Raw genomic sequence first — 11,005 nt, 5'->3', positions numbered from 1 at the left:
GAAAGCACTCCACACACAATGCTTCCACAGAGGCTATGATAAAATGGAAAATAAATTATTACATTTTCACAAAGTCTCTAGGATTTATTTTCAGTGGTTTAAGGAAGATATACGAACCTCGAAATGTTTTGAAGATAGAAAAACTGTCGAGTACTGTTAGCTAACTATATATTAGCCACGACATTAGCTTGCTTGTTAAAAAATATTAGCTACAGTTAAATAAACATAAATAATGTTACGGCAGAAGTATAAAGTGCGGTATATTGATCATTAACAAAAATGTGATCTTGTGTGGTTTTATGACAATTATATTGTGGTTGTTAGCTTAAAAATATACTCTGAGAAATGTCAGTTAGCCTAGCTAGTCAAACCTCCTTTTAAAAAGGTAAAAATTTCAATAAGATACAGCAGAACCCCCCCCCCCCCCCCCCCCCATATTTCACCCTGAACAAACCAAATACGGAGTCGGTTTCAGGAACGTTTCTTGGTATATTTTTTAATAAATTAACGTTCATTCAAAATACAGTGCCAAAGGAATATGATGCAGCCAAACATGCTATTAAAGTTTGTCATGAAGCACCTGTGCTCATGTTTTTAAGGTAGGAGGAAGACCCCGTCCCTCCCCAATGCACCCCCCCTCCACTACTGCTAGTGGTTGCTGGGATGATTTCCATAGCAACAGCCCTGGGCCAGCCCTCTCCTCTCACAACCAATCAGCAGCAAGGATCTTCAATGTTCACTCAGAAAAATGAAATCTGACAGGGAAATGGACACCTACCTACAATCACACTACAGTAATGTCTGATATGAAGACAATAATACAAAATAGACCTGGTTATTTCCCCCCCACACTAAAACAATTGTCTTTTAAACATATGAATAAAAAAAAATAAAAAAAACTTGAAAAAAAAAACTTGAAAAATATATATATATATATATATATATATATAAATATATATATAAATATATATATATATAAAACAAAACAAACAGCAGCTTGACATTTTTTAAAAATGTTTTAAAAATGCATGAGCCCATAACCTATATTGGTACTGAGAGTGGAGTTGTGTGCATTTGCAGAGACCCTTGTGGAAAGGAAAACAAAAACTATTCTGATCGTGTGACGATGCATAAAGTGAGGTGTAAACTGCCGGCTGAGTGGACGACCTATGTGCAAACAGACAGACAGGCTATAGAGGTGCTGCAGCGAAGTCAGGGTGGAGGACTGAGCAGTGAGAAAGGAGAAGTGACAGGTGACTGGACCTGCAGTCACCCTTTGCTAAAACTCTCTCCCCCATCACTTGTTTCCCTGTCATCAGACCTCCCACGCACTAAAAAAAACAAAAAACAATGGCCCTTGTACTTGTCTGCAGGATCATTTGACGAAACAGATGGATCCTGATTTTTAAAAGAATAGCTCACCGTCAAATCTGTGTTTTGCGCATTAAATACTGACTTTAAAAGGTGGCTTTAGCTGGGAAGTCTGTTTTGTGTAGGGAGCTTAGCAGACATCTTCAATTTACATTACCACAAATCCACACATCTCACAAAATAGAATAAGACTGTGTTTGTCATATTCACTTAAAATATGTTACTGTTTTATTACATTCTGTATAATGAACTAATTAACTACTGGATTCAACTTTACATTTAAGGGATTTCTCGTGCAAGGAATGCATAACATGGTCGTTTTTATCGTCTGAAATGTGAGACTTTCACATTTAAACCGAATCTCAGAGTTTGGAACAGTCAGCCAAACGAAGCAAAAGTAAAGATCCCTCTCTGAGCTCTGGGAACCTGTGCTTCCCTTATTTTCCATATGCCACTTTATCCTTTAATCTATTCATTTTAAGAACAGATTCATAACTTTGAAGAATGATCTTGTATGATGAGAATGACCTGTACACAAAAAGATGTACTTTACAATAACAGGGAATTCTAGTCCAGAAGCTACAAACTTCTCAGAGCCCAACCTTTACACGCCACCAAAAGTGAGCATTTGCTACTCGAAACACAGATTTTCCGCAGAATGTTCCTTTTATCAGTGGTGAGAGAAAAGAGGAGAAGGAGGTAAGAGGAGGAAGCCATGACTGGAGGGTGGGGCTGGGGTAATTTGGTACAGTTGCCATTGTCATTCCAAGAAGGTTTACCAGGTAAGTGCATCATCATCCTCATCATCACAAAATCAGTTGTTGTTCAAATTATCACATTGTAGAAACAGTATAACAGACTTGTCATAATATCTAACAGATGTCACAACTGACAAAAGAAAAAAAAACAACAACAAAAAGATATTTTCTCAGATTGCTAAAATTTTTGAGGCATCTTTTTGCTCCATGCTCCTTTTGGGCTGCACTGTTCAGCAGCAACAGCTGTGGTTAATGCAAACCCCCAAAGTCCAGGGATTTCCCCCCAAAACGAAGCTAATGTCAAACCCTTTCCTTTCTCAGAGATCTGAGGTGACTCCCCCCCCTTCATGTTGATCCCTCAGAATTACAGATTGCTGGTTCAGCCAGCGAGGTAGGGGAGGGGAGTTTAAGAGCTATACGTGAGGGAGGGTCATCAGCTCCCCATCCACCTCGAACTCTTCGACTCCGTCGGGGCAGAAGAGGTAGGTCGGGGGTTTCCAAGGAGATTCCTCCAAGCAGGAGGGATACAGCTTCCCCACTGCACAGCGGAAGTCCTTACCTAAATCCCAGAGCACACGTTCAGACACCGGCTGACGCAGGTACCAGCGGTCCATTTCCATGTCGTACTGATAGATGGCGTACTTTGCCCGCTCGTTCATGTGGGTTTCACGCATGAAAATGCACAGAGAGTTCAGCAGCACCACCGCGCGCACACATGGGTCCGAGTATCGCTTGGCAGGGATGTTGGCAGCCTGGCGCCACTCGTTCTTGTTGACATCATAGATCTCTACAGTGACAGAGGAGCCATCGATGGTGCTCGTTGGCAGACGCAGGCCAGAGTTGCTGACCACGTGGAGCCCACCGATGTAGAAAATGAGGTCACCGAAGGCAGCCGCAGAGGCAAAACAGCGGCTCGTCTTGCGCATGGCCATCTCCACCCAGGTGTCGGCTCGGGGGAAGTAGCAGTACATCAGATCATGGGTCATCACGTAGATGCAGCTGTGTGCCACAACTGAAGTGCTCCAGTTCCAAGCAAAAGGCAGGGGGCTCATCATGGTCCACTCATCCTGCTCACAGTCATAGCGCTCCACTGTGCGCTTGTTCAGCTCTCCTCCAACGTTATCTCCCCCGATTGCATAGATGAAGCCCTCGCAGTAAACTAGCGAGGGTTTGATTCGTGCACACAGCATGGGGGTTTTGGGTACCCAGGCGTTCTGCTGGGCATCAAACCAGAAAAAGCTATCAACTGAGCGGAACACGGCCTGTAATTTTCCACTCTTGCTGTGGTTGGTGATGGAGTTTTTCAGAGGGATCTGTCCACCAGCAATGAACACATCATTGTCTGGGGTGACAAGAGTGCCCACTTTCTGGAGATCTCCTGGGGGGTTGCAGAGCTTGTATACTTTCTCTGCTTGCGGACTATAACATACCACCGTAGTAGGCAAAGACCCAGACATTACATAGCCCTCCCCCTGCATTTCTGACATGGCCTCCATGAAAATCAGCATCTCTTCCTTAGTCATGCCTAACCGAGGCTTGAAAAACTTGGGCATGGACTTGTAGAGGCCCTGCACCACTACAGACTTGTCATTAGGTGGCAGACCCTGGAACCAGGCGCGCTGTGTAACCTCTGATAGAGCATCGATGCGGATCTGACTGAGCACGGAGGACAGGTGCTGCGAGCGCGCCTCCATGTTATACTCCAACCACAACATGGCTGCCTCACGCACTGTCTCCTCCTTCTCCACATTGAGGTTGTCGCTGCTCAGGACGTCTATCAACAGCTCATGGGAGAGCTGCAGGAAGGCCTCCTGTCGGTACACCATGGGGAACTTGTGCTCAACCATGCGTTTGGCGCTCTGCTTTAGTTCACTACAGCTGAACAGGTCGCCGATGCTCAGCATGCGGACACAGTTCTCAGCGTTTATCTTCTTCACCAGATAGTCTTTGCACTGCAGCAAGACGTCTTCCACCTGAACAGGACACAGAACAGTTACAGGTCAGTCCCCATAAAACCCAACTACATGGAGCAACATGACCACTAAGCAGTTATCCAATCTTATTTTTCAGTGAATGTATATCTATCAAAGATGTAAAAGGCCTGAATTCAGAGCATTCAATTTACTTGAGATGGCAAAAATAAATTCTGTATAGCTTGATATCAGGTCCAGATGTTTCAAAAATGCAGCAGCACGGTCTCATCAGCATAAAAGAACACATCCCGTCACACCACGGTTCAGATCTCTGCATTGGCATACAGTACTCAATACTCAGACTTCCCAAGCATATATGTGGCTTTAACTATTACTAATTACTTTCCACAGAATATGTAAAATAAAAAACGGTCACAGATATACAGTTTGAGAAACAAGGACTCATGAAGGGTCTCTGACATCTCAAAAATACGTATTACTTGGTTATAGATGCATTTTAACCCTCCCTGACCTGTAGGAAGCAGGCAGTCTCATAGAGCGGCTCCACCGTGCTGTCTGTGATGGCCAGGTTGCCTGTGTAGGCGTAGGTGATGATGATCTGCAGGGTGGCCGGGTCCACGTTCTTCAGGTGGACGTGGGTCTGTTTGCTCTCGCTCAGGCCACTCATGAACATCGCCCTGCAGGAGCAAGATTACAATAACATAGCATCGGCAATGACTGCAGAACGAGGAAGTGCAATGCGAGATCTCAGTTTATGGTGTCTGTGACGATAAGAGATATTATCAGCTGCTGCAATGCACGCAGAGTTTTAGCCACATCTAATGCGTCAGACCTGCATTACGGTAACTCTGTTGTAAAGTGAACCAGGTCAGATTTCTACCGCACTTGGCGAATCCATACCAGCATTTGCTAGTGAAATTCGATCCACAGTAGTGGCACTATCACTTAAGATATATTTTTGTTCCACACAGTGAGAGGAGAAAAGTCAGTGGGGCAAACTTGGTCACAAACAAAATGGTAAATGTACTCCTCTCTGTAAACCAAACATCATTTTAAGCTTAGATTTACTCTAAAATCAAAAAGCTCAAAGCCAGTGTAATAGAGCCTTTAAAAAAATCTTATGTCTATAGTGGGTTAAATAGCCACTTGTCCAAGTTTTTCCTTTTTCATAAACAGAGCCTCCTAATGACAGCTGGCAAATGGCCAAAGTGGCTGGAAAAACAAAGTTACCACCCAGAGCCTGGGTACATGTAACTGGCTGTTGCTGGATTTAATTTCCCCACCGTTGTCATGTAATCTGAAAGCCAACACCACCCAGACTCAATGTTACTACACGGATCCAGGTGTGTATCTATAGAATACAGATATAAAACAGGATTTCGTAATACTGTAAACATCTCTATGTTAAATTTTCTCCTTTTAAAAAGACAACTACGATGAACTACTGGTTGTTTTTCTGAATACTGATTAATGTATTAGTTCTTTTTTAGATTAATGGGAAATAGTTAAGATGCCCATCAAAATATCACTCATATAAAGTTATTCCCTCACATTTCTTGTAAATCCAGAATCTAAATTATTTACAAGAATAAGAAACTAGTATTTGAATCACTTGATCATCATGACTACTATTTTATTTTGTGTCAATCAGATGCTCCTATGAACACTAAAAGGAGGTTTTACTTAAGTAGTCTGAGTCTTTTTAAATTACATAGATATCTTCCAAAGTTAACTTTTTTTTTCATTTTATTATTATTTGCAAAGGGTTCATTTAAAGTGAGTAATTTGCAAGATAAGGTTGATGAGTCTTTTATTGTTTACAGATAATGTTGGACATATTTTCGCGCAGACAGACTTTGGACTATGTCGTGCACCACTTACATCGTTTGGAGTGATTTCTTTAAGGTCACGGTAACAAGTTATATTTACGGCAAATAAAACCTGTTCCAGTGTTCATATGTTGTTTTAAGGCACACTTGAAGTTTTTTGCACCCATCATTTAAGGTTTTATTACTATATCGACACTCAGCTTGTCCCTCATATGACGAAAAGTGACATTGAGCAGCTGGCTGATGGGTTAACTGTACCAACGCTACACTGCCATGTTGTCAGTGTTGTGAGTTTCTTTAACCTCTTGGACTAAATAAAGTTGTTTGTTTGTTTATTTATATTTACAATCCAAATTTAAAAATTTTTATTGTAGTTTTTTTTAATGGATTAGTTTCAGTTTCTGATGACCAATTGGTCCTTTAAAGTCATTTTCTGTGTCCAAAATGTTTTGGTTTCAGCATCTCTGCTGCTTCCTGGCAATTGGTCATAGTGACCATACAAATTTGAGCAAACTGAAACAGTTTGTCAATTAACTGATTAGTTTAAAAAGAAAAACAAAGTAAGCTGAACATTTTTTGCATTTGAACAGTTTGAACAAATAATACATTTGTAGACATAATCTCAAGCTCTTGAAGCTTGTGATGGGGTTTCATTTCCTAAATGAATTAATCAGTTAATAAAATAACTGCTGATTCAATAATCCTACTCGTTAGCATATTTCTTAAATATTAAGACATTCTACAGTTTTAATAATTGCTTAAATGAAACTATATAATTAAAGTAAATAAAAAGGCTAAAATAATAACTGCTTTTGCACAGTAATTTGTCAGATTTACCATCGTGAACAGGAGATTTGGGCACGTGTGTCTGTGTGCTGATCACAGCAGGGGCTAAACCTGCCACTCTGTATTACGCAACCCTGCAGGCATACCCCTGCACCCCCTCCTTCCCCTTTTCTCCCTCTCCATCTCTCACCGAGACCTACGTGACCAGACTTTCACCCAACAAACGTGAGCTCTAAAGCTGAAGAGTCTTTGCACCCCAGTTCCCTAAAGCAAGGTATATAAGGAGAGGACAGACGAGGTGGGAGGGGAGGGGACAGAGAGACGCGAAGAAAAGGGAAGGAGTAGTGAGGTTAGAGGAAGCGCTTTGACACCTCTAAACCCTGGAGGGAAATGTTTTGCATGTTCACACCAGAAAACCAGTGTGTGAGAAGCTGGGAAGGACTGGGCAGAGGTGGGGCTGAGGATGGCATAAAGTTGTTGGGGCCTTTTCTTGGAATGCGTGTGTGAGCGTGCAGGGAAAGGGGAGGAAGGCAGGGTGGGCTGAGACAGAGGTAGACAGTTTGTTCAAATGCTGCATGAGCTCCTGTCATGTGCAGATGGACTCTTCCCAGAGCTGAGGCTGCTATTCTGTCAAATTCACTGCAGTGCACTCACTTCATTATGCAATGTTGTGCGTACAAATGAGGCCTCCCCAGGGCCTTGAGGGATAAATCCGTGGTACTACAGGTTAACGATTGCGTCATTTGTTCCATGTGGAAATATATAAGAGGAGGAATAACTGGAGCAGAGTGACCCAGGTCCTTGCCTTTAAAGGAAAACACCGTCCCCTTCTTTTCCATCCTGCATGTATAATGTTTATAACAGACTGTAGTTATTGATTGTCATCTTTACGATATTTGGTGCACTTGTAACAGAAATGAAGTGAACTAACTGACGAGAGATTTACCAGAGAAAACATGGTCACCATCACCTTGCAAACTGCTAATTCAGAAATCCCCAACATATAACATAAGTTATTTCACACCCGCAGAATGACGCAGACAGCAGTGTTGCACACTCACCTGAAATAGGAGCTACACGTGGCCAGGACCATCTTATGACACGGGAACTCAGTGTCCTCCACCAGCAGCACAATGTCAGTCAATAATTTCTGTTCGTAAAAAAACTTGAGCTGCTCCAGGAGGGACACAGCGTAGTCCGTGTTGACCGGCCTGCGCTCACTGAGATCCGACATGGTTGCATCCCATGAATCGCGCCCCAGTTTTGAAAAGTCACTCAGCCGGCAGAACCGGACCCAAGCCAACCAGGAGATAAAAAATATTTTATTTTAGAATGAAAAGGGAAAACAGTGGGGAAAATTTGCAACACCTCCACTGGCCCAAGTGGAGGTGTTCAATTCCTATGTGGTGCTCAATATGCTGGAGAAGAGGCTGCAAGAAACAAGTGTCACTGTCAGGAGTCCGGAGGAAGGGGTCCTGGGTGAGGAAGGGGGAGTTTCCTCTTGTGGGTCTGTTGTCTGAGGTAATGCAGTGTGGCACTTGGCACTAGAGGTAGGTAAAGACTGCGACTACTCTCGCAACACTGCTACATCAGAGCTGGATCTGAAAAACAGAAAAAATATAAATGAGCAACAATGGGTCTAGGATCCCTGGAAACCAGCGCTATGGAAAAAAGAACTACGCACTATGCACTTGCTTTGTTTCTGTATTTTGGGCTGTCAGACCCAGAGACACCCTGAAAATCTTATTTCACATAAAATTAGCACCTGAAACAAGCAGCTTCCCACTGCAGGCCACCTGCTGCGATATTCTCCTCCACTCTGTCATCCACAAATTGCCTTCACAGCCACACAACAAAAGTCTGTTTTAGTCTAAGTGGGCGGCAACTATTTTACAAGAGTCAGGATCACCGAAATATGCAATCTTCATAAAAAACAAAGAAAAAAGATCCAGGAGGTCTTGTTTGTGTTTACCTTCAGCATTTTAAACCAAAAACTCTGATTTTACATTTGAGAGGCTTTTAGTTGTGGGGCCCAGATCTTACCGTCTGACATAATGGTTATATGATTATTTTTCATCTATCAGGTTGCAGCAAAATGAAAATGCTGTTTTCACAGTTTCTAATGCTGTGTACTGTCTGATTGCCGTGAGGATATTATAGTACACAAAGATAATATTTGGTCAATGACATGCACCTACTGAAATTATAAACACCCCACAGTAAAAAAAAACCGTCAGATATCAAAAGCTCAAGAGTAAAATATAATAAAATGTTACAATCACGCAGACAAAAACACATCTTCTGTTGATCGTAGGACTTGAGACAAAATAATAATACACATCATAAATGAAGTGTATGGCTAAAACACCAAACAAAGACTACTAATGTAGACTCCAGCAGCCAGTTTTAATAAAAGAAGATCATTTCTGGCAGCATGCAAAATGCAGATACTCATCGTCTTTAATGCTTTATGAACCCGACGGCTGAATATCTATGTGCACGTCAATTAATTTCACAACCATCTGCTCACCAGACGGAATCAGATCTATGAGAAGCTGACCAGCCGACACGATCACTGATCGGGAGTCTGATCTTTTTCCAATCAACACTTCCGAGTGTCAACTCGCACCGCGACAGCTGTCACCAAACGATTCGTGTTTTGTTTCCCTTCTGTGCGAGCAGCTACTTAGTCCGTGTTTAACATACCGAAACTAAATTGGGCAAATGTAAAAATGTTTACACGACTACTTCTCCTTTTTATTTATTTATTTTTTAACAAGAAGATGCTGCTTGTCAATGGGTTAGTTAGAGTGACCAACAGTGTGATAGCATGTTGTCTGTTTTTCAGATAGATGACGTTAGGTACGCAGTTTGCTAACAATGTGGGCAGGCAAGGGGCAACTAATGTTTGATGCTAGCGAGCTTCGTGAACATGCATTAACATCACCAAAGCAGACGCATGCTTCCCCTAACGTTAGGTGATGACATCCACACAGCGCAACACCATCTTAATGCCCGATTCTGTGATCAGCTCCCTTAACAAACTAACAGCAGTCCACTTTGAAATGTTGTACCAACAGAAACCGGCTAACTACCAGGCGCAGATTCTTAACAGGACTAGCGTGGTTGTGGTTAGCTACGTTAGCGCGTTACCGTTCACCATGTTCAAAACAAACCTTGTGTGCTGTGTAAAACACGGCAAAGCAAGATATGACAGACGGGCCCCGTTTGAAAACACATCTTACTAAAGACAGCTATCTGTAAGCCAGCGAACCTTTACACCATCTCCGCTGCAGCTTTATTTTAAAGTCCACGTTAAACGCTGTGGCCATCGTTGCCTCTGACCCAATGAGTACTGCATTTATGATCGGCTAGCTTCGATGTAACGCTACATCGCTAGCTTAAGTAGCGACACTTGCTTGATTGCCACCCGCGGCAAGTTAGCTACCTTAGCTTCTCTTCGCTGCACAATTGCAGGATTAGCTAACGAAGTGGCGTTGTCTGTTGGTGCATACTAAGTAGCTGTTACAAAGCCAAACGTCTGTCATGATCAGCTCAACAGCAAACTTGTTCCAGAGAGAGAGTTTAATAGCCACAAACTATTGCAGCAACCAAATTAGAGAGCGATCGTGCTGCTACTAGCACACACACCACAACTATCTAGCTATGTCGGCTAGCACAGTTAGCTAAATATACGTCAACTAGCTACCTGACTGAGTCACTTTTCAGTTATAATAACGGAACTCTAAGCTTTCTTACAGTAAGTGCTGGCAGACCCCGCACACAGAGTCAGTCACAGACGCTCTTCTCGTCAGCAGAAAGTGCCAGGTAAGCTCCTCAAGCCGAATTTAGACATTAAACTGTTGTGTAGAAGCGCTGGGCAGCGGACAACCTTTCAGCACAGCACAAGCGCCTGAAAAGACCAGAGGCCAACTGAGGATACTGCGCATGCGTCCAAACTGAGCGGTCTGTCCAGTTTGAGAGAGAAACCGCGACCTCTGCTGGACTGAGGGAGACACAGCAGAACTGCAGCCTTCATGAACGTCATGATCTGTGATCCTGCGCTTTCTAAATTAATAAAACCTTAACAGACCTTATGAAAACACTCATCATTGTCGGAGGTGACAGAAATACATAATACTCGCAAGCACTTGACTAAAAAGTTCCACCTAAATTAAGAATTACAGTTCTAAGGTTAATTTATTCTCTTCAGAAATAAAGAAATAATTTTGAACACATTTCACATTTGTGCTTTCAAAGGCAAATAATTTTCAGTTAAAGGTCGCAGACGATTTGAAATTGAATATATGGCTTAGAGTTAACGGGG

At 42.5% G+C, this 11,005-nt stretch overlaps 1 protein-coding gene across 1 annotated transcript; it reads right to left on the bottom strand.

Moving 5' to 3' along the window:
• Nucleotides 1-469: 469 nt before the first annotated feature.
• Nucleotides 470-10,625, bottom strand: kbtbd2 (kelch repeat and BTB (POZ) domain containing 2). Its single transcript, XM_067486026.1, has 4 exons — nucleotides 10,438-10,625; nucleotides 7,740-8,279; nucleotides 4,575-4,740; nucleotides 470-4,102 (listed from the first exon to the last, which is right to left on the bottom strand). Exons 2-4 carry the CDS (start codon nucleotides 7,910-7,912, stop codon nucleotides 2,543-2,545), a joined length of 1,899 nt encoding a protein of 632 aa, XP_067342127.1. The 5' UTR covers nucleotides 7,913-8,279; nucleotides 10,438-10,625; the 3' UTR covers nucleotides 470-2,542.
• Nucleotides 10,626-11,005: the final 380 nt, after the last annotated feature.

The sequence above is a fragment of the Channa argus genome, chromosome 19 (assembly GCF_033026475.1).
Source record: "Channa argus isolate prfri chromosome 19, Channa argus male v1.0, whole genome shotgun sequence".
Taxonomy (NCBI): Eukaryota; Metazoa; Chordata; class Actinopteri; order Anabantiformes; family Channidae; genus Channa; species Channa argus.
The sequence above is the reverse complement of the archived record's forward strand: the minus strand, read 5'-3'. Positions and strand labels throughout refer to the sequence as shown.

Excerpts from the sequence above, each read along its gene's own strand:
- kbtbd2 (XM_067486026.1), bottom strand. The coding sequence starts at position 7,912 with ATGTCGGATCTCAGTGAGCGCAGGCCGGTCAACACGGACTACGCTGTG. Across the intron at positions 4,741-7,739 it reads ACGTGTAGCTCCTATTTCAG|GGCGATGTTCATGAGTGGCC; the intron begins GTGAGTGTGCAA and ends TTGCTCCTGCAG. Across the intron at positions 4,103-4,574 it reads AGACTGCCTGCTTCCTACAG|GTGGAAGACGTCTTGCTGCA; the intron begins GTCAGGGAGGGT and ends TGTCCTGTTCAG.